The 26,052-nt window shown below is 36.4% G+C and overlaps 1 protein-coding gene and 1 long non-coding RNA gene across 8 annotated transcripts in view; one reads left to right on the top strand and one right to left on the bottom strand.

Annotated features, from left to right (window-relative positions):
• Positions 1 to 2,586, bottom strand: part of LOC139792520 (uncharacterized) — a 39,387-nt gene extending 36,801 nt beyond the window's left edge. Inside the window, exons 1-2 of one of the 3 annotated variants that reach the window (XR_011724297.1) lie at positions 2,010 to 2,586; positions 1,122 to 1,200 (exon numbers count right to left, since the gene is read on the bottom strand). This is a non-coding gene — a long non-coding RNA (uncharacterized lncRNA). Of the gene's footprint in view, positions 1 to 1,100; positions 1,201 to 2,009 lie in introns of all 3 variants that reach the window. The other 2 variants (XR_011724298.1, XR_011724296.1) reach the window with 2 other exon arrangements.
• The window catches only part of TNFRSF19 (TNF receptor superfamily member 19), a 58,586-nt gene that overhangs the window by 1,131 nt on the left and 31,403 nt on the right, over positions 1 to 26,052 (top strand). For 2 of the 5 annotated variants that reach the window (XM_071735881.1, XM_071735900.1), the window contains 3 exons: positions 12,183 to 12,268; positions 13,648 to 13,758; positions 22,507 to 22,685. In XM_071735881.1, coding sequence (XP_071591982.1) covers positions 12,206 to 12,268; positions 13,648 to 13,758; positions 22,507 to 22,685 — 353 coding nt within the window. In that variant the 5' untranslated portion in view covers positions 12,183 to 12,205. Of the gene's footprint in view, positions 1 to 4,144; positions 4,254 to 4,756; positions 4,940 to 12,182; positions 12,269 to 13,647; positions 13,759 to 22,506; positions 22,686 to 26,052 lie in introns of those variants that run through there. The other 3 variants (XM_071735891.1, XM_071735909.1, XM_071735917.1) reach the window with 3 other exon arrangements.

Below are 26,052 nucleotides of genomic sequence, written 5' to 3' on the forward strand. Positions count from 1 at the left end.
ATTATAGAAAACTTATGCTTATCTAGAGCAAACATCTGTTTTTTCTGAACTTAATGGCAGTTTGCTATATCAGTGAAGCAATTTCCATTCACAGTATTTTATATTCTGTTCCTCAAATTCATATTTATGAATGTGTGCTGTGTTTGGAAAAAAAAAATCTCCAGAACTTGGTTATAAAGGAACACCCATTGGAAGATTATCCACTCTAGATTTGCAGTTTTAAAGGGCCAGATTTTTGGGTAAGTTTGGGCCATGAGCGTTCATGCAGCCTGCAGCTGGAGTCAGTCTGTTAAAATAAGACTCAAGCTTCTTCTCTAGGTATTTAAATATAATTTAGATTTTTCAGAAGAACTTAGAACCCATAATTGGGGCCAGACTTGCAAATAAGTTCAGCATTGCAGACACTGAGTTCTTTGAAAAGAATCTAGTCCCAGTGGTGGATAGCAACCTCATCTGAAATACTGATCTTAGATGTATGTTCTTAAATCTAAATTTAGGAGTATATAAATCCTAAGTATTTCTGTTAAGAAACTGCAACTAAAAGCATAACTGCTAGCTGTAAACCATTTTTTGAAAACTATTCTTTAAGAGATTTGTCTGTCCACAGGACCCTTGTACCAGTCCATAGGACATTCAAGATGTTCACATACCAGTATGCACCACATCAACATGCAAACTCAATTTTTAACAGTCTGCTTACATCTGAATAAGGTTAAGTTATCAACACATCCAGATAAATGTAGTCAGCTTTCATTACTTAGTCTGCAAACTTTTTTTCTTCTAATTAAAAGTATATTTGTATATATAAATTTTAAATTTACTGAATATCAAGAGATAATATGCCAGACAGAGATTAACTAGGCCTGACTTGGTATCATTTACTTTTCTATACCAGCAATTCATTCACATTCTGACTTAACATGTCAATTACATTATAAGGAAAGTAATTAGCACTACATGAATAATATGCATATATCTGTCAAGGAATAATATTGTTTAAAGGTATAAGCACAGCAAAATTTAGTGTTTTTCCTAAAGTTATAATGATTACTAAAACATGTTTCTGTAAGACTGAAACTATGGATTTATTAATTCCAAACTTCACTGGTGGGCTTCTCCACCTTTTCCAGTCTCCTCTTGCTTGTTGTGAGTTTTCTAACACATACTTTCATCTTCTGAGGAAACTTGTTTCTAAACTCTCTCTCTCCTGCAAAGTAGAAAGAGGAAAAAAAAAAAATCATGTAAGGATTCCTTTTCCTCTGAAGCAAAAATAGCTGTGTGAGTCTAATACAATTAAACTATCACTGTAAGGATCTGACCCATCACACAGATGGGTAGAACTCTGCACAGAAGTAACACTGGTTCATCTGATAGATTACACTGATGAGTAGGACTTACATATATAAATATTTATGTATGCAATTTTTAGGCCGCAGAAATGCATTTCAGAAACAAAGATTTTTTTGTTTTGATTTGCTAAAAAGTCCCTAGGACTTTAGGTAATCTTCCCACATATTTAAACACGATGGGCGTTAACCCACTTACACTGGGAAATATTTTTGTTTGTATGTGAGACTGAAATGAAAGCATGTTTAAGAGGGGAAGAGGATTTTCAGCATTTTTGTTATTTTACATAGCAGTTCTCTGACAGTTTAGTCTTTCATTGATATGACTTTTAAAGATTAAATAATAATAATTCTTGGCACTTATGACTTTGCTTTTACAAAGTGCTGTATAAACATTAATTAATCCTCAGGCTTAAGTCTTCAGAAAGAAAAAGTTTACAATGCTTTTTCAAGCAAATCTGAGTAGGAAACTCACAAGTACATAATTTATTTATTAAAATAGCTTGAGGAATTTCTGATTATAAATAGAGCCATTTCCAAAGAGTGTGTCTTAGATAACATCATAAACATATTTTAAGGTTCATAATAGTTAAGACTATCAAAAGACATCGCAGTTATATTGACATCAGTTTCCAACAGCTGTCATAACACGAGTAGATCTACTCCCAGTTGACTGGGAGAATTGTATTAGCATTTAAGATATGGAGATAACAGCTTCCTATTGCTGTACAATTTCTGCTTCCACATCAGATATGCCATGCAACTTGCTCTTATCAAAGGGGTCAGCTGAAACTGCCTTCCAAATGTTTCTTTTCTGCTTTCTCTGCTTTGGTGAGAGTCTCTATACCTGCATCTGTACTGGCTGCTCTAACAGTTCACTTCTTCCATTTCCTTAGAAGAAATGTCATTATTTAAAACAGAAGAAATGCTGTGATTTTTAATATCTTTCACTGACAAGTGGAATGAATTCATCTGTTTTACATTTAGAGGAAATGTTTTACATGATACAACAGGGACTTAAATGCTTAGGTTTCAGGATTAGAGACTGCACATTGCTCTTAATTCATTGGCACAGTAACCCCCTGTCTGATGAGAAAGTCTTAATGTTTCTTTATATGGTAATCCTTAGTATTTAGTCAACACTTTAAGAACTTTGGGATGTTTTAATATACTTGTCTAACTTTAATACTTTAAATACTTTAAGCAAAACCAGTATCTGAAACAACATGATGACTCTACTAAGAAAAACTCACCCAGTACATTTCACTGCTGTCCACAGAAAACAGATAACACACAAACCAGTTGTCTGTAAATAGGATGTAGCATGCTCAGTGCTGTGCAGCAGCTGCCATTCACAACAGATGCACCGCCGCTGCGCTGCAGCATGCCATTCCCCATTGAAATTCCAGCCTCTTGCAGAACTCCTCTTGGCAAGGCTCCTAAAACAAAACTCTTCTTTGCAAGCCCTTTTCAAGATAATTAAAGGAAACCCCCAGTAAACTCTGAGTTGGTTCATTTTTGTTTTTCAATTGAAAACAACTCCTTTTGAAGCAAGCATTTATCTCTTTGTATACAACTTGCTGTATTTCAGTAAGTGCTACTTGCTTTATAAAAGTCCATGTGGCTGCCAACTGAAAAATTTTATCTCTATGAGAATCTCAAAAAAAATCTGTTTATTTGAAAATATTTTAATGACAAGTATATCCATTAGTTCATTCTCTTTAGAACTTAACACAGTTCCCAGTGTCTCCATACAATTGTCTAGACTGCAGTGGTATTATTAACCTTCTTGTTAGAAGTAAAGCTAATGACCTGAAACCCCTGAAGTATCAATTCTTTCTCCAGTGTCTTCGAGATTGGTTTCACCAATGCCGGACCATCACTAACTCCAGCAAAGCTCCTAATTTAAGTCACAGTAAGTATACCATTTCTAGTGACAGTGAACAATCTATCCTCTGTGAAGGGCTGGATTTCTGAACTTACATTTGATACTGCTCCTATGGTCATAACTGGGTAGCTTTTTACCAGCAGAATGGAACAGTACTTCAAATTGTAAGCTAGCAGGGGGAAAAAATACTACTTTGGCGAGAATTTTGCAGCGCATTGTCAGAGAGCTTCTTTAGTGGTCTTTGAGTGGAACAGGAGAAAGGAAATTGGTTAATAAAAAGGACCTCTGCACTCACCGTCTGAATGGTGGCAAATGGTTTCGCCCAGCCTGCCGAACAACAGCCCAACAGCCCAGGGCTAGGCAGCCAAAAGTACTACTAACCCAGAGCTCCTACTGTGGGAGTTCAGCAACACCGGATCTGCAGCTCCCCAAGCCCAGGCTGCAGCCCCCAAGCCCAGGCTACCCCATGAAACAGGGTGAGAGCTGCAGCCTGCAGCAGACCACCTGGGTACGCAGTGCAGGTCTCCGCCATTCTCCCGGCAGGATAAAAGGGACTCGAGCGCCTCGTTTGTGGCTCTCCCCGCTTACCGCCACTAGTCCGAGACACACCCCACCCCTCGCCACACATCTCCCTGTGTGAGGAGGAGACCTCAGCGGGAGGACGAGGCGGGGTCCCGGCCCCTCCCGCCCCTGAGGCGGCGGCCGATAACGGCCCCGGCCCGCCGCGGGGCTCGCGCGACGCCCGGCAACCGCCGCCGCCTCGGCCGCGCGGCCCCTCCCTCCCTCCCGCGGCTGCCTCCGCGGGCGCGCGCCGCCTCGCCCCGGGGCACGTGGGCCGGGAGGTTGCTGATTGGCTGCCTGCGGTCACCTGAGCACGGCCCCTCCGGCGAGGGGAGCGGCGCGGCGTTGCCGGGGCGACGGGGCGAGCCGGAGCCGGCGGAGGGAGCGGGCGCGGGGCGAGCGCTGCGCGGCGGCGGGCGGACCCCGCTGGGGCGGCCAAGCGGGCCGCGGCGTGGCAGGTGGGTGCGTGGGAGATGCGGGCGGGTCCAATGCCCTCGGAGGGTGCCCGGCCTTCCCCCACCCTCCCTCAGAAAGGCGACCCCTCGCCCCCTTCCGCGGGCAGGAGAGAGGCTCCGAGGCGACGGTGCGTGAAACGGGGGCAGCCTCTGGGGTGGAGGCAGTGGCACCCCCGTTCCCCGGGGCTCCCTGCAGCTGTACCCGCCGGGGCACCAGCCTGGCTGGGCGCTGCCCCGAGGGTGCTGGGTGCCCGCAACCCCACCGTACTCCCGGCATCGGCTCCGCCGTTCCGGGGGCGGCCGGGAGATGATGGGAATGACCCTCAGCGGAAAGAGCGGGCTGGGGGAGGAGGGGGGTGGAGGGGAGGGTTTCGTCGGATCCCTTGATCTTCGGGATGGCTCCAGCTCTCTTTAAGCGGCCCCACTGCCCCGAGGCGTCCCGCAGCGGGTGTGAAGGGCGCCGCGGTGCTGGAGGAACTCGCAGCTGATGTTGCTGAGTTTTGCAGATCTCTGCAGCCCTCGAGTATCTCCTCCACGCTCCGGAGTGCGGCAACAAAAAGTCCTTGAAAGCCGGGCTGCTTGACACAAGCTATTCTCGCTTCTACTGCATTAATAAGCAGATGTTTGCTTCAACCAATTTTGGAGCTGGAGTTGAAGGAACAGGAGCCAGTAACTTTTTCTTTTGACTGGTAAGAGGTTGAAAAGCCCCAATCAAGTTTCTGTTGAAAAGCCTTTGATTGTTTAACTTCCTTTCCTCATGTCTGTCTCCATTAATCTGACCTTGGACTCAAAGAGGTTTTCCTGATATTCATGAAAAATCTTGATATTTAATACCTATTTGCCGCCTTTATTCTTACAACTACTTTAAATGAGTGCTTCTGTCAAATTAACAAAGACATCTGGTAGCGTTTAATATGAGTGAAAGTGGCACATTTATTCAATCCTTAGGTAATTTCTTAACTATTGCACAATATCTTTCAAGCATAGCTTCACCATCCCAAAACATGCTGTTTACCATATAAGCAAAGAAAGTTGCTTTTTGTTTAGAAATAGAAGTAAACTTATTTGTTAGTTCAGTAGATTGTAAGTTAGAATTGTCAGTTAGGGAGGAAATAAATTACTTTTTCTGAGTTGGCCACAACCTGCAGTTGCAGTCCTCACAAAAGAGAATGCTGAGAAAGAAAGTAACTTGTATCTTTTTTTTAAGGCATTGTATGCTATCCAAAACTGCTTAAGGGTGGCTGGGTAAATGTAACACATTGGCTTTGTACCGTTGTAGCAATTGCTGTATTAACCAGCTAAATGCTTTGTGATTTATGATTTTTAAGAATTACTGTGGAAAAAAATTAGTATTCTTCAGTATAAATTAAATAGGAATTTAATATTTTCATTCGAATTTTTTATTACTCACATATCTATGTACAAATACAGCTTTGCACTGATCTTTCATCAGGCAAACTAGTGTCTCCTAGAACTAGGGATGAGTGAAATGTATAAACAGAAGGAGCAACATTTTTTTTTTGTCACAGTTTTGATATTGAAACATGAATTGTTCATGACTTGTATGAGTAGTCTCATCAACTTCAGTGGGATTAGGAGCTGTGTGAATCACATGATCTGATCTTCTTAAAAGCTTTGCTTAAGTGTAGGAAAAATGTCAGCACATTGCACCTTTGTTATGATATTTCACTCTAATATCTAATGAATGTTAGTCTGGACATATTGAAGAATATGAACGATAAACTATTTTATGCAATTTTTATCACAGAATCATAGAAAGTCAGGGGTGGAAGGAACCTCAAAAGATTGAGTCCAGCCCCCCTGCCAGAGCAGGGTCACCTACAGCAGGTCACACAGGAATGTGTCCAGGTGGGCTTTGAATGTCTCTAGGAAGGAGATTCCACAACCTCCCTGGGCAGCCTGGTCCAGGGCCCTGTCACCCTCACAGTGAAAAAATTCTTCCTAATATTTATATGGAACTGCCTATGCTCCAGTTTATAACTGATGCCCCTTGTCCTGTTATTAATCACCCCTGAGAAAAGCTTTGACTCCATCCTCCTGGCATTTGCCTCATATATTTATAAACATTAATGAGGTAAATTTTAGCAGCATTTATTTGGAGCATCATTTGTAAGTAAAACCAGTGATGAATTATGTAGTTCATTCTCAAGTTTTTCTGGTTTTACCCTTTTTGAGACACTGAGATACAATGCATTCAATAGATACTGAGTATGATAGTGAAGAGGCTGTAGAGATGCTTTTTCAGGGTGTTTAATTATCATCAGCTTTATTCCTGTGAAGTCAGATACTTCAACTTACGTAACTCAGAGTATGGTAGTCAGAAGGACCATAAATATTTCCTGGCTGTGTGTAATCACCTGTTCTTTCCTCCCTCAGCCCCTAAAGCAGATATAAATGTTTTCTATCACCAGACACATTCCAAATTTAATCTACGATCTCTGTTTTTTTATATTATAAAATAAATTCATAGCTGCCTAATGTATGTCAGCTTCTGAAAAATGGGAATTTATTCAACACACTATTTATTTAATGTGATGAATGCTACGTAGTTGACAGTATTTTTTTTCCCTGCACATGGTCCTCAGAGCAGTTGGAGAAAATGTAGCCCGACAAGACCTCACTTCACAAAGGGGAAGAACTCAAGGGTTGTGAGAGGGGTGTAAAGGGAAGCTGTCTATAAGTATGAAACAGAGCAACACTACCCAGCTCTGTAGTGGAAGTTCTTGTCCCTAGCTCATTCCCTTTGTCTTTGCCATTTCAGCAGCATAAGTACTTGTCTTTATTTAGTTTCCTGCCTGTGGGGCACTGACTCTGCTAAAGCCATCTGCCACTCCTTTACATTTTATTGCCCGCGGTTGACAGCTGCAGGTGGGGAACAGGGTGGTTAGAAGGGAACCAAGATACTATTCTTCAGGTACCAGAGACCTCTGCTAGCATGACAAGTTGATTATATTTTCATCCTTTCTTATCCTCAACTTCTCAGGATAACTTCAGGATAACTTCTCAAGACTATCTCCTGAACTTCTTAGAGTACTCTTTACTAGTGCTATAGAGAGCATGAGAAGTGGTCCTCAAGTATCAATATCAAATCAAATGAGGGAAAACCAGATTTAGGAAAGTTAAGTGAATTCAAAATTGAGACCGTTCACGCCTTCTAAAGTTTCCTTAAAAGATGGATGACGTTGACTTTAAAGTTTCAATGCTTAAATTTATGAGAAATCTTCTAGTAGGCAATAATATAATCATGCAGCCTCAGGTCTTGAGGTGATGTGTCTTTCATGGTGAAACAATTTTTTTTTTTGAGAGAAAGAAGAAATATTTTTCTGACAGATTGACTTTGAAATAGAATGATGATTACCGGTCAGGCAAGCAGGTTAATGCAGAACTAAATTTTGGAGGACACTGGATTATAGGACCCTAGAAGTTTCTAAGTTCTTACTTCAACAGTACACTTTTTAAATGTTCCTAATGTACTGCTTGATATTACCATCTTTATAAGTGCATATAGTAGGTCCCCCACAACCCTAAATCTATGCAACCCGATTTTTTGATAGAAGTACTCCATCTTGAGTTCAGTGCACTATCAATCATGACTGCTTTTCTGTGAGTATTTTGGGCAAGCATACCTCTGTTAACCTAAAAAATATGTATTTGGAATTATTTACTGACCTCAAAATAACTGCAGTTTTCTTTCATATAATAAAACTAAGAGTAGTTGAACTCAGCACTGTAAATATCAGTATCTGGGCAAGAAAAAATATATTTTAAATTTATTGAACTTCTACTCAGTTGCACATATTCTACAGGCCAAACTTCTAATTGTTTCTGACTGAATGTGTATGAGGTGAATGGCTTGTGTCCAATAGACATCAGTGTAATGCCACTTCATATCAAGAGAGAACAAATTTGCCTGATGGCAACCTAGTAGTAAGTGCTGCAGTGTCTGCTTTTTACAAAGAGCTTTTAACCAAACTGGAGACAAGCAGGAAACAAGCAGCTGGCACAGTTGTTGTCATAAAAAGAAACGATGCGGGGGGGGAGGATGCTTTTAACAATGTTTTTTACTGTACATTATAATTTCTTTCTTGTATGTTGTAGTCAGTATATAGTCTTTGGGGTTTTTCTGGTAGGAATTGGAACAATAAGCACAATGATTGCACAATGCAATACCACAGGCATTCATACATGTCTACTCAAATTATTTGAACATTTTTTGGTGCTACTAAACATACTGAAGTGCACTGAAGTTTAAGGCCCATAGACCCACAAGTTTATTTTGGAAGATTTGATTATTATAAAAGACAAATTATCTAGAAAATACCTCATACAGTATCATAGACCCAAAGCTATGAACTTGTATCATAAACATAACAATTAGTCGACAAATTTGAAGTTCAAAAAATTTTGTAGATGAGTTGAATGAGTCTGAGACAGTTTGCTAGATCTACAACACTCAATTTTGGAAATTTACTCTGGGTTTTGAAACTCCTGATGTTTGAAGGTGTTGGCAAGAGTGTTATAAGGGCAGTAGATTTTCTTTTAAATAGAAAATATTTCACAGGTGCAATAAAATTTCCACACCTAAGTCAACAAAATATATTTTTAGTGCATCTTTTCTATGGAGAAAGGGGCAGCTGGGGCTTTGGGGGCTGCAGCCTCAGTGTTGCTGAGGCACATGGTATAAGGTCATTTTATATGGCTACTCCAAAACTGACACACAAACTGTCAGCATGACCAGGAACCTTTTTAATGCTGCTTGTTATTCTGTACTACATTCTGTTAGAACTGGCATGTATTTTTAAATCCAGTTATGACCCCAGAATATTACAAAAGTAGAAGTACATCATAGGCTTTCTTTCAATACTGATTTTAATAAATTGTTTCTATGCTAATATTTTTACAGATTTAAATCTTCAGGTTATTGCATATTGGAAAAAATGTGTAGGATTAATGTGACTTCATTACATAAAGCTAACAGAGTTTTATTGCACTAATATGGCAAGTGCTGAATCTGCTGGCCAGTTAAGGCTGTTCTTAATTTCCTTTAGTTTATCTTACTTCAGGTGACCTGCTTATAAAACATAAATACTGCCACAGCTCTATTTTAGATCATTCGGCTTAGTACAGTTTAGCAATATTGTTTTAATTGATAATTCTACATGAAAAATACTTAAAAATATACAATTATTACAATATTAGTATATTTTTTTATTTGTGGCACACCTCTTTTCAGATGTAAGAGTTAATCTGAAAACATACTTTTAATCCTAAAGAATTCTATTTCTAAAAATTTGGTGGGATTATATAGTCATAATTACATTAGAACAGTGCTACATTTTATTTCTTTAACAATAACGTGATTAAGAAATATAATGACTATAAATTCATAGGACTTTGATCACTTGATTTCAGTTCTAATTCAACTCAGTTACATTTGCAGCTTTATTTCACTTGCACGCTTATGTGAGCTGTTATACAAAATCAAGAAGTCAATGGGTATTTTTTTTCCCAAATCCCTTATGTTTCAGCATAAATCTTGGAATTAAATTTTAATCATTTTATATCATTCATCTTTTAGACTTTAGCTTTGTTGACTTCTCTGAATCACGTGAAGTCAAGGTGGTTTTGTAAGACTCTTTTCTGTGATATTGTGTAGAGTTGTTCATTGTATTATTAGTAGTTCATTTTTAATGTTTTCATAAAATTACCACTCCTGAATATTTGTAGCATTTCAAACTCTATAAAAACTGAACAGCAGCAAACTTAAGACTTTCTTGACGTTATTTTCAAGATTACTGAGGTGCAAAGTCTCAATTTGTCTTGCATGTCATCTGTTTTCACTTAGCAGATCTGAGTTATTGCTTGGTCAGAACTTGTAATATATGATATGAGTTTTTATTTATATTTCCAAACATAGATGACAAACAGTTCTTGAAACTTCTAAGTTCCCTTAACAGTATTTTACTGTCTCTGTCCACTGTTTGGTCTTTGCTATTACTGTTGGTTTTTTTTCTTATATTTTTTTGTGCTTATATACTTTTTTTTTTAAACATTGGCACTGTTGGATTCTCACTTCAAGCTTTTGCAATTGTTAAGTTTAAAAACATATTTACTCTAATTTTTCGTTTTTTCATTTGTTCAACAGTACTTTTTACATCCAATTGTTTTATTTGGTTCATCGAGAATCCTGAGATATCGGGTTTTTTTGTTTTTTGCTTTTTATTGTTTTGCCTTCAGACTTCAAAAAGCAGGTTATATTGAATATTGTATCTGTATGTGTTTGTATTACCTGATGATATGTCTTCTTTTTTACCCATGTTGACATGCATATAATCTGATAATTGGCGTTGGCCTGTAGACCATTACCATCATTAAGTGCTCTTTCTGAAGGATTTTAGCTCTTATTACAGTTCCAAATACAATTTATCATAACAGATATCAGTATTGCTCTTGGATTAAACTTTCTTATTATTGATTACAATTCATTAATTGCAGTATTAATGCAGTATCATGTATTATTAATAATTATAGTTTATTTTAATAAATATATGTTAATTATAGTTTATGCTTATTCTGGTTGTATATTTTTGGAAGTGTGTTCTGCTTTTTGTAGTTCTACATTGTAAAGCATTTTGCAGCTGTTCTTAAATCTTTTTCAAGATCTACTTTCCTTACATTCGGGGTTCCATCCTTTCCTTGTCAGTCTCTTCTACTCATAAATGACAAAAAAAAATTATTTTGTCTTTTAAAAACACCATAATTAAGTACAAATCCTTAACCTCTGAAGTAGACCAGAAATGTTATTGACATTGTTTTTCACATCTATCTGAAAGCAATTAGTATATTTTACTCTCATATAAGGTATGCACATTAGGATCAAATTCAAATAGCACGTTATGTAAGCTGGATTTTTTGTTTTAATTATTATTATTGTTTGCTATGTCGTTTTGGATTTCTGAACTAAAGTTACACTTCCATTTCCATGTAATTGACAAAACCAAAAAGTCTAACACCAAAAATTGACACAAAGACTCAAATAAACAAAAGGAAAGTAAGCAGAGTAAAAATATTTCATTGGCCGAGCAAAATATTCTTAGTGATTGTGGGGCTGCAGTTCTTCGATTTAATAATCAAAAAAACTAGAATTAGAACTTGCTTTCCATGACAGTTGGAAATACCGCTCCTTCTTATTTTTTTAATAATTTGGTTTTTACCCATTCTTTAACAATAATTATGCAAAGCTTTATAGGCTGTTCTTTTTCTGAGATTACGATAAAAATTGTCTGAAGTGCAATGTATTTTGATTATGCTGTTTGAAATCTCTGTAACAGTCTTTGCCAACCAGATCATGAACAATCATGTTAACACCTCTGAAGAAGTTAATATCCCTTAGATAAGTAGTACAGCCAGTGTATGTCTCCAGTTCATTATAGAATGAAGTAGTAGAGGTGATCGTAGCCACTGGGTGAACCCGCTCTGCTCCACATTGCAACATGGAACGGGAGAGTGGTCAGCTCTGGCTTGGTTTCTTTGTGGCATATTGCAAGAAATTAATTTTTGTCTGTTGATTATGTACTTAGTTGGGCATCTAACAGGCAAGAAAGATGTTAGGAAAGTTAGATGCTAGCTTTTACAAACATTGATGTTCTCTTAGCCAGACCGATAGCAGTCTCTTCTGCTTTTGAGGATTAAGGCTATAGAAGACTGCTGTATATTATCTTGTCTTCTGAAAAGAACAGGAATTTTAAAGCATATGTTTGTTGTTTAGCTTCCAGGAATCCATCTGAAATATTTTAATATCATTACCACATGCATGTTTTGACATGCCGAATGAGATAATCTACTATGGACACCCAACTTTTGCAATTTAAACAATAATGTGAAATATAATTACATTTTTCTTTTTTCTAGGCTGAAAGTTTTAATTGGAAGAAATGGACATTAAAGGATTGCAGGGAGAAGATAAAATGAAGATGCTACTTTTGCTAGCATATTTGGTAAGTTAACTCTCCCCCAGGATGACTGTTGAAGGAATTGTATTGGACACAGTCTGTTGTATTACACATTAATGCTAATACTAAAACTCTTCAACATATACACAGACAATTACATATGGATTTTATCAATTTAAAACTGAGCGTGGTCAACTGATTTGTACGATTTCTTCATGCTTCATATATGCAGTTACAAAATTTTACCTTATGATTCTCTTTATGGAAGGCCTGGACTAGGACAGAAAATAGTTAAAATAGAAAAAAAATAGTAAAAATAGAAAGCTAAAAATAGTGCTGCGAAGATAATATTGCTTCATTTCAGAGAGACGTCAGGAATTCTTGGCTATTTGTTGTGGTCATTTTCTAGTACAGTATTCTAAGATGTATAGTTTAGGAGTCTTAAGTATTCTATTTATCCACAGAACATAGCATAGTACACACTTGCATTGCCTACTAAGTATACTTCAACTCTGACTTGCAGAGACAAGCTCTAGAACTAATGGTAATTAATGCTTCATAGCTATCAGAAAGGCTGTGGTCTTTTTGAAAAGACTAATACACAAAGTAAGAATTCAGTAACAGTTGTGGAGAGCTCTTGCAGTCAGGGCAGCATGCTAATGTTCCTGGGTAGGATACCAGTCATTATACTGAGATTTTGCATGGCTGATATTACTGCTTATGGTATTTCTCATAATCTTAGTTTCTGGTTTGGATGGATGATGTATTTAAATGCTTTTGAAGGCAGAAATTGAATTCTCTCTGATTGGGCCCATTAAAAATAAAATTATAGTGACATTTAGAATAAAAAGTATTCGTGTTGGTTTGGGATATTTTTTAAGTTCCTAAGGGGTTTGGTTGACCTTTTAAATTCTAAATATTTATGTTTAAAGGACAAGATTTCTGTTTATTTATTCAACTGTAAAAGCATCAAGAAAAAAATTGAAAATTACAAACGTAACTAAACACAGCAGTATAATGGAACGTGATGGAGCTTACTGTCATGAAAACTGCAGCTTCCATAAATGTTCATATGCATTTTTCATAATGCTGAGTAATATGTAGAACCTAAACTCAAATGCAAACAAGTGTTTTGACATTATACAGGTGTCAAATATCAAGCAGGTGTTCTAAAACTGTAAAATGTTTGCAAGTCACTAAGATTCTTTAAAATTAAGGCCACTTATCCATATTTGGAGATGGTTGATTAATTTTATATTGCCATATATAAAGTTTTCTATGGGGCAGAAAGGGTTTTTTAAGGTAGGAGTATGAATTTTATTTCTCAGATTTAGAGTTTATATAAATTAAATTAATCAAATATTGCTTTTATTTTAGTGAGTTTACTTTTTTTTTTTTTTTTTTTTTTTTTTTTTTTTTTTTAGCTAAGTAGAGTAATTTGTGAGACTGGAGATTGCAGAGAACAAGAATTTAGGGACCATGCTGGAAACTGTATCCTCTGCAAACAGTGTGGGCCTGGAATGGAACTTTCAAAGGTAAGCAAATCATGGTTTCTTCAGTTTACTTTGTTTTCAGTAAGTGCATTTATGTATGTGGTTAAAATAATAGATACCTATATTTTTGTGAAATATTTTTTTTATTATGTTGCCATTTGAACCTTGTATAGTTTTTCAAGCACCATGTTTTTGTGCTCTCTTTATTTAAAATATTCAGTTCAGAAAATGATGATGCAATACCATTAGAGGATTTGGGTATGGGCTTTCCAATTAAATTTTTTTTTTAAAGGTGAGCTAGTGCTACAAAGGGGGAAAAATACAAGGAATTTAGGCTAAATAACTTCAATGTGTAGAGGTCCAACTTGAAACTAATAACTGATGCAGATGACTGAAAAGGTGCCAACATTCAGAATCAGTTCTGGATTTTAGATGAAATAGCCACTATAGACAGTGTTTAAGTATCTTCTGTACAATGACTTGACTGAGCATAATTGTTTATAAGAAAAATAATGGCATAAACACGTGAATACAGAATAGGATCCAAGTGATAATTGAGTTGCTTTTCTTAGAACAGCTTGGAGATTGGTGATTGCTGTGTTCTCACCAGCTTGGTGACTGGTGTTGGGAAGCTAATTTCATGTGAGGATCGATTTCTTTGTTTTGCAACTTATTAAAAATGCCATAAACCTCATCCGTATCTCTATGCTGTCTAAAGTAATTGAGATAGTTTAGGGCAAAAAAAAAATATAATAATATGTAGAACACCTGTAAGAAGTCCTTGTTAATACCACAGAGAAGGAATGATTGTTACAATGAGTTTTATGTAAATGTTTTTTTCTTTTAGAACATCTGTATTTCTTACAAAAGAAAGGCTCCATAAAGATTTTGGAATTAGCAGTTTTTTATGAATGCACAAATGAATCAATGGAGATTAATGGTGACTGTAGTTATGGACTGGGCTTCAGTAGAAGTAAAAAATTAACCTGGCAAAATTTCCAGCAAAATTCCAAGTCTGAATGCAAGCCATGGGGGGGATCTTTGTTGCTTTCAACACAGAGAAAATAGGTGCTGTGTATGAGCAAGGATTGAGAACAATAAAGGAAGATACAGCTAAAACAAGAGGGGGGAGGATATGGTGGTGTTCACTAACTTGATCACTAGAGGTGGGAGAGAGAACAGAATGAGTTGAGTCATGGGGAGATGGGATGGTTTGGGGGAGCATATGTGCCATGCTAGAGGTGTGAAGATGGTCAGGCAATAACGAGAGGGTGGAAGCTGCTGTCATCAAGAGTGAGCAAACTCATGCATAAGGTAATTTAGTGTCCAGCTACTATGTCTCCATCTTGTCCAATGTTAGAGCATAAAACTGTGGCCCAGTAGGGACATAATGCAACAGAGAAGTAGCTGTCCTGCCCAGTCAGTGCCTTTACATATAGAAAGGCAAATTGTGTTTTGTGCCCTTACTGATAGTGATAAAAGGATGATAAAGATTGAGTTTAGGGTAATATTTAGGAGGACTGAAATTGAATTTTCAGGAATGCTTTTGTAGGCAAGTATTTTATGTGTTTTATGAAATTTGAAATGTTATTTTGTATTTTTTTTATCACGAAGCATTACTAAGTCGGGTGTGTATGAATGTTTAAACAACAGGGGGAAAAGAAGCTTTCAATTTGTGGCTTTGTATTTCTTACTATATTCAGCTCCAAAAAAGCACCAGTACTGTGGTTTTTGGTGGCATAAGAGATCTACTGAAATTGGATGACGTTTTTCCTCTTCCTTCACCCTCTGTAACTAGTGTTCATTACACTAACAAAAATAATTATTTTCACACTTTCTGTGTTAGACAGTATTAGTTAAGGTTTAATGCTGTTGAAGTAGAGATTTGAAGATGACTGATGATGTGGATATATTTCTGTTTGGAAGTTTTGGGGTTTTTTTCAGATTGGCTTTAAATTTAAGGACTGAAAGGTTTTGGGGTTTTTAATTTATAAATGCACTTGTAAATATGGCACTTTATAACAGACTAAAGCAGTATGATATTCATTGATGTAGCATAAATAAATGGATTTTTTCAGTTTAATAAAGAAATGCTAAAATACTTTACAATTTGCAATAGTACACTATCCAAGTTATTTCTTTGACTGTATTTTGCTTACAAACTGATGGTCTTGATTCCTAGGACTATTTTTTTCTGAAAATATGGTTGCTCAATTAATTTCAACATATAAGCAATTACTTCTCCAGGCATGAATAGGCTTTCAAATACTACTTTTTCCATTGCACTAGAACTGAAGTAACTGAACAGATTTTGCTCAAACTTAAATGTGAGTGGAAGCATTATTTCCTTTGTATAGGTACCATTTTCTGTGAATAGTGAAGGATGTGGTGCTGCAGCTTTTGCTGAAATATGGTGGAGAGTAGCTTTGCTAAACTACAGCTTGAAGCAACACAGAATGTTAAGTCAAAGGAAACACAAAAGGAAAAGGGATTTAATGATATACTTGAAGTAATTTGCAACCCAGGGGGAGTTTTGTTTGCTTGGTTTTTTTACGTGTGAGGAAGCAGTGATACAATTATGCTGTAGTTGAATAACAGGGAGGAATATCATTCACTGGAAACACAGTGGAAAATGTGGTAGAATCTCCAACACTAAAAGTTTTTAGGATGCATTTGGACAGGGTGCTAGATAAGCTCAGCTCAAGCTCCATGTCCTGTGGAATGTTGGGTCAGATGTTCTTTCAAGGTTGCTCCAAACCTGGGCTTTCTTATGATGAGTGTTTAGATTTAGTTGCAAACTCATGCTCTGTCTATTGGATTGACCTTCCTGTCTGCCACTTCAGACACCCTTTATAGCATGAATCACACAAACAAAAAAAGCCTCCAAAACCAAGAAGAAAAAACAACAAAAATCCCAAACCAAACAAAATACCACAAAAAACCCCACAAGACAACAAAGTTGAGCCTTATTCCATGTAATTAGATTGAATCTAGACTATTCGGCCTTTGCTGAAAAAAATAATATACCTTCAGCTTCTGCTTTCTGGTTTTCTATTAACTATTCTAACAGCAGCACTGCAGGTGTTGCATTAATTTAGAACTAAAATCTGTTGATCATTATGTTAATTGTATTTTTTATAAAGTACTTCTAAGATATCACCATACTAAGAAAGCCTTCTTTCTTATAGTATCAACAATTTAGAATTGATGGGGAAGGGTTTGAAAGCTGTTTCTCCTGTTTGCTTCTATTTGTAAACTCTAGAAAAAAGAAAGAAAAATCTGTTTATCCTTTTCTTCTTGTAAACATGTGTTCCTGGTAATGTTTATGAAGCCTTTGAACTACTGAAAAAGCTTGACTTTGAGTGTGTGTGGGTTTTGTTTGGGGTTTTGTTGTTGTTGTTCAGTGTGTTGGGTTTTTTTAAGCAGGACTGTCTTCTGGGGTGGGAGACCAATTCAGAAGGATGTGTTTGCTTCACGTGGCTCAGCATTATTTATTTAATATGAAACACAATCAGAGGATCATAGAATGGCTAGGGTTGGAAGGGACCTTAAAGATCATCTAGTTCCAGCCCCCCTGCATGGGCAAGCAAGTGGTTTAGTATCTTCCATTCTTCAAGTGGCCTTAAGTTGCCAGTGCCTGAATAATCACTGGTGTGGCTTGACAGTAAAAGCCTTTTTTGTCTTTTTTTTACCCGTGATGTGTTTGTACAAATAAAACCTTTCTATGATTCAAATTGATATAAATCACAATTAATGCAGAAAAAATAAACTGGGTTAGTTTGAGCTTCAACCTTTTCTTGAAAATATTCCAGTACAAAAATGAGAGTCCTTCCAGTTATTTCACCATAGTTTGTTTTTTTTCCAAAATAAAACACCTCTGTAACTTTCTATAGTTTCCCTGTATTATTTTTAGTCATATTTGAAAAAGCAATCCTTATCTCCTTATCTCATCCTCATCAAGCTAAGTTGCAAATTAAAATTTTTACTGCAATTCTAGGTTGTTTTGTCAACAGATCACTTCTGAGGTTGTAGTTCAGGAACTCTGAAATGACAGCCTTGGCATCCTAAGTTCTTTCCACAGTGCCCTGCCTGTGCAGTTATGCTGACAGTAGATTTGTACAGAGTAGATGTGTACTGTGGAACAGATTACTGAACTGATCATTCTTAACCTGGAGCAGTCCCATGATTAAATTTACATCTCAGCCTCATCAGCAGTTGTATCCATATAGTTGAGGACAATGTATGACAAGGAAGAAGAAGCAGAGAATGCCTTAAACCAGCATTGCCACCAAATATATGATAAATACTGTGACCAAGAGACTGCTGCTGTACAGAGAGCCTGTGGGACAGGGCTATGTGTCATAGGGTGCTGCCTTGCTCCAGGTATATGATGGAGGAAAAGGAGACCTGCATGTTGGCTCAGAAAAGGAATTGTGAGTTAAACAGGAAGGTACTGTGTGAATTTACTCCTGAATGTACCAGTTGTCATGCAGAACATCAAAGTGGTGTCTCATGTCTGACATCTTGTCCCTGTGAAGTTACCAAGAGCAGCTGCTACCATGGTTAGCAGTCACTTTTTATCTCTTCAAGATGCTGGGGAGAAAGCCTGCCCTACCTCATCTAAGGGGAGGCTAACACATGTTTCTGGGTCAGTCTTCTACATGCTGCATGTAGGCATGTCAAATCTTAGTGAGCATGAAACTTTTGTGACACTAACTTTTGCCACAGCAGCTAAATCTGACATTTGTTGGATATTGCATAATGCATACTGTGGCAGCTTGTCCTGCTCAGGGACTTCTGCTTATAGAGACAGATGGTTACTGGAGACTAGATGAGCTTGATCCACAGCCTACTGAACTTTTGGAAGCTAGAACTGTATACTGTTTAACAAGGCCATATACTCAAAGGCATTACTAAAAAGTTAATTTCCTAGCACCAGTGTAGTGCTGCAACCTGTTATATGACCTGACATCAATTGAAAGTCTCAATGATGATTAAAAGTCTTAAATGTCTTAATGACTGGAAGGCTTTTTCTTGAGAATACCCAAATATTCTTGTAATCGTCATGGCCTAAGTAGAACTTCTCTGTGCTGTACTGTCTAGGGACTTATGTAGGTTGTGGATAATCAGTGGAACTAGAAACAAATTTTAAACTGCACTTGCAGATTATGATCTTAATAATGCCTGAAAGTATTTCTTAAATGAAATTTGAGGTTATTTTAATTGAAAGAATGTTTCAAATCTAATTTACTGTTCATTTACTTGCTGCATTGCATTCAATTTCTACAGAAAAAACATACCGTGTAACTCCTTTACCCTTTTTAGTCTACTATAGTTTTAGTCATCCTTTTTGAGTCAGTGTTTGTGTAGCATATAACAAAAGAAACTGTTAACGCTGCCAAGGTAATACTTTAAGAGGTATCTCTATTATTGTAAGCTTTTATTGTTTTCAGTTTGAAACAAAGCTCTAAGTTTAGTTTGCTAGTTTGCTAGAGCTTCTTAGGTGGCTTTGACCAGTCATTTCACTTTATACTGTAGTGAAGGCCACTTCTGAACAAAAATGTTCTGGGTATACATACATTAAGGGTCATGGAATGTTATGATACTGTGATAATGAACATATCCAGAAATGGAAGGGCATTTGAATTGTAGGTAACATTGAAAAGGGGAATTGGAAAGGGAATAATGGTTCAAATGTTACTCACAATGTTCTTTCACAATGAGAGAAATAAATATAGCATGTATTTACGTGTATTTACGTGTTCCTTTTTTTCCTGGAACAAAGATTAATTTTTTTTTATTTATTTATTTTTTTTTTTTTGTAATTTAGCTAATTCAAATTGTAAGTTTTATTGTTGTTTTCTGCAGTCCTGAGGTGAACTGCCACAGGAGATGAGCCCTCTTTTTAAAATATGGGTGGAAGGGTAGAAGGGGTGAGAGGGCTTGGGAACTATTCAGATCTCACCAGCCATATAACTTGACAGCTTTGTAAATAGAGAACTAAGAAAATTGGTGCAAATCAGTTTTACACATGCACTGATAAAAGATTACCACTGGTTGCTTTTATCTTTGCTGGACTGCTAAATTGTGAAGTCCAAGATTCTAAAGGGTTTGAACTCACTGTCTAAATCATATCCTTCAATTTTGGGAATGTGGTTAATTATGAGTACAGATCTGTTCGAAGTTCTACCTGGTTTACAAGCTTAAATAGTTATTTGCACCTGCCAGGCAGTTAACTACCTCAAGTATTACATGAACATAAAAAGCACATAGATAAAGTGTGGTTGTGAATTGTATCTCTAGAATTCCTGGTGAGGATTTAGAAGCCATCTTTTAAAAGTTTGGAGACTGTAAATTCCTTGGGCTGAAGGTTTCTTTACCTTGTATACACTATTTTTATAGCTTTAAAGTAAACCATTCCACATTGTGAAGGACTTCTAAGATGTGTCCATACATCCAGCTACAGCAAAACAGATCTGACAAAGGTAGAAACAACTTACTCAAGTAGTTTGGGCCTGTGAGTTGGAAGATATTTAATTCTAACTTTATCTTATGATGTTTGCCTGTTTTTAATTGAAAACTTCAAAGGTAGTCTGGAAAGAAAAACTTATAATTAAGTTACTTTAAACCTTATATTTGAAAGTTTACTAGGACTTGCAAGAGACTAATTCCAAGTGATTTATCAAAAGATAAAAACGTATGCAGTTTGACTGAGCTAGAATGTTGTTTGGATGATCAAAGCAGGAAAAGTAGATATTTAGAAAGAATGTGTTGAGGAATAATGAGATTCAATGAGAAAGTTTATTTAGGCTTAGGAGGAGCAAAACCTTCTAACAGAAGTTAGTATGATTCCAGTCCCTGGTAATAATCATGTTACTTTGTATGAAGTCTTAAAATTGCATAAATGAAATTGTAAATCTGAACACAGTTGGTATTAGATTACATAAAACAGAACTTCTAGAACCTCCATTGTTTCGGTGCTGGTTCCTATCAGAAATGGTACATTTGACATAAAATGGTAGAAAGTGTTCTGTGCCTGAAGTAAACACTGAAAAAAAATGAAACAAACCTGAAACATTTATATCCTCTTTTGCTTACCAGCTTTATTAGTGTCAATATTGTTAGTGTCAATGTTAGTGTCCTCTTGCAGGAGGACAGTGTATGAAACTGTAGTTTCCTTTTTAGTTGTTGTTGTTACTGCAATGTGCTGTCTGACTGCTTCTTAATCTGAATAATAGTCAATAGTAGGACGATACACTTCAGCTAAAAAACAAAACAAAAATGATTTTTTAATTTTTAATTCCATGTTTTAAAGCCACAGGAACAGTATTATTTTTAGTGTTCATTTGTAGTTGCTTTCTTAGACTTGTTCATTTTCTATGCACTTGAGTGCTTTTTCTTCTTCAGAGAACAGTAAAGATTATTTTTAACAAAATGGAAAATTGAAAAATCTTAGAATGTCCAGTAAAATTTATCTGAAACACTATGAAGTACGTATTGGCAGTCACAGAGCTTGTTCCATAGATGTTTTCTCAATGCAAAATGTTGGGGAGTTCTGAATGTGTTTCTTAGGTTCAAAGCTTTCTGTACAGCAGATTTGCTTAGGTGGTGATTTTGGAAAAGGTTGTTTATATGCATTGAATATGCATGTGTTGTGGAGGAAACTGGAGGAAACCTTTTCTTAAGTTGCTCCAGTTGAAAATTTCCTTTCTTTTCCCCACTGGGAAGATGCCCTGTCCTTCCATTGAGACTTCCTGGACAAGGAGGTCCCCATATTGTGCATATCTCAGCTACACCCTTCCCAGCAAGTCTCTGGCAATTTATTGTGTTCCTCTTGTCATTTTGTTAAGTTACTAATGTATCAAAACTAACTCCAAAGAACTGCAAAAAATTGTGGGGATATTCAGATGAGGAAAGGGAGCAGTAAATCTTACTACCTTGCTAGCTCTCACAGTGACATAAAAATGGAATTGATAGATAGTTCTTGATGATAAGTTTGTAGAATTCAGTCCCCAACATAACTGTTGGGTGAAGTGCTTCTCTTTGCAGCCTATCAGTTGTGTCAGGTGTCCTTTTGCAAATGAATATAAAATATTTATTTTAAAATCTAAATTTTGGATAAATAACAAACCATAACAATATTCCTTGTACTGTAAAATATCGTGCCTCCCTGTGATCCACATAGCTATTCAACTTTTCCAGCAGTTTAAGAACTGTTAGAACTGGAGTGGGTTGAGTTTTTGGAATTCTTAGTGACTAAGCAATGTTTCATGCCTAGCTACTGGTCATTAACCAGCTCTGTTTTATTTGGTAACAGAAATTCTAAGCCTTTGAAGATCAGTGCACTCTCTTTGGCAATTAACTTTGTTCACCTTAGCTATGAACCTTAATATCAAAGTGCTTCTTTGCTGTTTTTGTAACCGAGCAAGTGCCTTTATACTTCCCTTGTCCCAGTTTCTGCACTTTCACATGACTGACCTAATTAAAAAACAGACAGCTCAATAATTCTACCATAAGCTAGTAATAATGAAACTGTGGGAGTCCTTGAAGCCCTTTATCATTCAAATGCACAGTGGTTTCTTGAATAAAGTGAATGACTAAGTATTACTTATACAAGTAAGGGAGATTATTAGCAGTGGAAGACACATTTGAACTTGCTGAAAGGATTGCTTTTGTCTCTAGAAAGACCTATTCTCAGTAATAATTACACTAGGTCTTCATTTTATCCCAGCATTCTTGTTCATGCTTTCAATGACTGAATAGCTTGCTATTGCTTGTTAATTCCTACAGGAATGTGGATTTGGATATGGGGAGGATGCACAGTGCATGACATGCAGGCCAAACAGATTCAAGGAAGACTGGGGCTTTCAGAAGTGCAAGCCTTGTCTGGATTGTGCATTAGTTAACAGGTTCCAGAAGGCCAACTGTTCTGCAACCAGCAATGCAATATGTGGAGACTGTTTGCCTGGGTAAGTCCATTTTTAAAAATGAGACTTGAACAAATTAAAAACTAGTTTGCATTAATATTTGCTCGTTTGTGTTTTCCAGGTAAGTGATTGTATCCTTCATGTATGTATGAAGGTCCTAGGTTCTAATCTTGACCTTATAATCAATTGCTGTATGATTTGAGCACATAATTTTAGAACTGCAGTATTAATTATCTCATCTATAAAAATGATTTTATAATTACCCAACTGATCTGTGAGAGCATTGTCTTTGCAGCACCTGAGCAAAGTACTTCAAAGTATTGAGTGTTACTGGTGACTTACTTTATTGTTATAAAGAATTAAATATTTGGAAACCTAATGTTGGAAACCTTCTTGAAGACTGATCACCTTATTTCGTTGCTTATTTTCCCTTCCTGAGGTCAATGTTTAGTAATTGTCATACGCATATATGTTTAAGTCAAAAGTAGTGGCTGTGGTTTATATTCCTGAATTTCCTTCACCATGTTCAGAAATGTATAGAGCATGATCCTGGCTGAGAATCATAAATGGATATGAAATAATTGTTTTGGAACAAATTATAACTGTGTGGAGACTCACAGAAACTACTGTTATAAATCAAGGCCTTAGTTTGCTTTTCAGTCTTCCCAGATCTCTGTTGCTAGTATTATGATCTCTAAGAGGCTATTATTTACATTTTGTCCAAGTTTCACTATTGTAAATATCTGACATGAATTTGTTTAAAGGCATTTCTGATGCTTTTTTGAACTGTGGATTGGTAGTTTCAGAGTAGGCTGAGAATTGATTTTGTAACAGCCTTTGTATTTTCATGGTATATGTTTCGGAGGTGATATGTTCATTTGGTTCCTATATATCTCAGACCTTTATTTATATATATATGTACTTTTTGTTTGTTTGTTTGTTTTTATTTTGTTTTGTTTTAATCAAATACCTGAACACTGAAGCTCCTACAGTTACTTGTTTCAAGCCAGAAGTGAGATCTTTTAGTTAAAAAAACACTTACTAAAGCTTTGGTAACTAATATTTTAGGTCACAGTATAAAGAGGTGCAGCCACAGGTGTTGGATGTTACTCTCAGCCACTTTAGATACTACCTGCAGCCACATGGTAGATTAATTTATGCTCTTACTGCAAATATGGTAGGGCTCTTTCTGCTGTAAGCAGGGAGAAAAATTTCTTCTTGTGGTGTAAACAATGTAAGCCAAATTTTGGAAGATGAGAAAGGAAAAAAGAAGCCAGAATAGAGCATGAATTAAGGCTAAATCTAAACTGAGGGACCTGGGAATGCTTCTCAGTATTGTAGTCTAGAATGCATTCTAGATACACAAGTTGAGTACTTGTTAAAAAAAAGAGCTGTTGCCACGATCTCCTTTTAGTGGCAGCAAAGCTGGAAATATGGAGAGGGAGGGAGTCATAGAGGATTCAGAAGTCATTTAGTCTGGAGTTTTTGTGGAACAGAACAGTAGAACATGCCACCCCTCATACCTGCCCATCACTTTAGCTGCTGCCTAAGCACATGGAGGATATAGCTAGTCAAACCAAATGATTTAGCTAATGTTTTACCTCTCAGTAATCATATTTATTTCTGTTGTGCATGGGTTTTAAACATGCCATTCCCATTTTTCAGCTTCAAAATGCTACTGGGGGCATGTGAGCTGAAAACAAATATTAATCCGTTTCATTCAGAGTAAATGATCACAGTGGCCTCTGGGGTCTTCAAGCCTATGAATCCCTCTCTGTTCACATTGTTAAAGCCTGAGTTTCTTGAGCAGTTGGAAAGCTGTTTGCTTTAGCTGATACAGTGTTCATGCTTTAACAGCAAATGCACTGCCAGTAGTACCCAATCAGTAGAGTTAGTACCTTTTATTTAATGTCCCACTACCACTACAGGAAAACTGTACTCATGTTTATGTACTCATCTTGAACAGACCACAGCTATTGATTGTAACATGTGTACTCAGGACTGATTAAAAGAAAAACAGACCTGCTTGATTAAGGAGCCATTATAGGCAAGTTCTTTAGAGGATTTCATATCTCATAAAAAATTGAAATACAACATTCTAAACTCCTATTTTGTCATTTGGTGTTACTGTTATTCCCTGTTTTAGGAGTGTAGGCTTCTGCCTGACACTGTAGTCAGTAAACTTTTCAAACATAAGCTCAATAGTAAGGTTCCTGGTCTTTAGAGTAAAATGCTTGCTTGGGCATGACAGCCTTTTTTCTTTTTCTTTTTTCCTTTTTCTTTTTTCCTTTTTCTTTTTTCCTTTTTCTTTTTTCCTTTTTCTTTTTTCCTTTTTCTTTTTTCCTTTTTCTTTTTTCCTTTTTCTTTTTTCCTTTTTCTTTTTTCCTTTTTCTTTTTTCCTTTTTCTTTTTTCCTTTTTCTTTTTTCCTTTTTCTTTTTTCCTTTTTCTTTTTTCCTTTTTCTTTTTTCCTTTTTCTTTTTTCCTTTTTCTTTTTTCCTTTTTCTCTTCTTTTTTTCTTTTTCTTTTTTTTTTATTATCTTGCATTGATTTCTTTAGGAATAAGTAGCTGGCTGGTTAGTTTGCTTTAGAGGTTTATTTTATCATTCATCTGTTGCTGTTATTTATCTAAACTAGGTGATACTTCTGTTTGTGATACCTTTTTTTTTGTCACACTTTGAAGTACTTATATTTAGAATTTTTAAATTACACATTTAAATAAGAATATGAAAACTAAGTGAGGAATTGGATAACATACATTGGGACTCATGTAGTCACTTTGATAATTTGTATTTAGAGTCCATGCATGTTGTGATTTTGGTTGGAGATGAAAATCTTCCTGGATGACAAAGTCAGAGAGAGATTGTTGGTTTGTTACAATAAAGTTCTGAAAAGCCATTTTTACTGTTATTATCTTGTTTTCTGAGCATCTTATCACACTGCATGTTAAAACATTTTGAGGGGCATGTCCTTCTGTACAAGTACAGAAATGAACTAATTTATGAGTGATTTTTCCTTCTCCGAGATAGAGGGTATCTTAGGGATTTTAAGTGAAAAGCATTAACATCTGGTCCATTATATATTCTTAGTGGTGATAATCACCTTGTAATATCTTGTTTCTTTTGGAAGACTTAGGTAGATTAATCAGTTGTTTGGGGTTTTTTTAAGGTGTAAATAAGATTGTGTAATATAAGTTCATCATACTTGTATGTTGTGATCTATGTGAAACAGGATATTGATTTCTTCTGAAATCTGCAGGATTGTTTATTTCATTTGTGAATATCAGATTATAGTGATTATGCAGTTGGACTAATAGACTTAGAATTTTTCAAGGTACTCTAGAGCTACTGCTGTATTATTAATATCTACTGTGCTTTTGCTTACTTTTATTTTCTGCTATTTCCTAGTAGT

This window comes from Heliangelus exortis, chromosome 1, assembly GCF_036169615.1.
Source record: "Heliangelus exortis chromosome 1, bHelExo1.hap1, whole genome shotgun sequence".
Classification (NCBI taxonomy): domain Eukaryota; kingdom Metazoa; phylum Chordata; class Aves; order Apodiformes; family Trochilidae; genus Heliangelus; species Heliangelus exortis.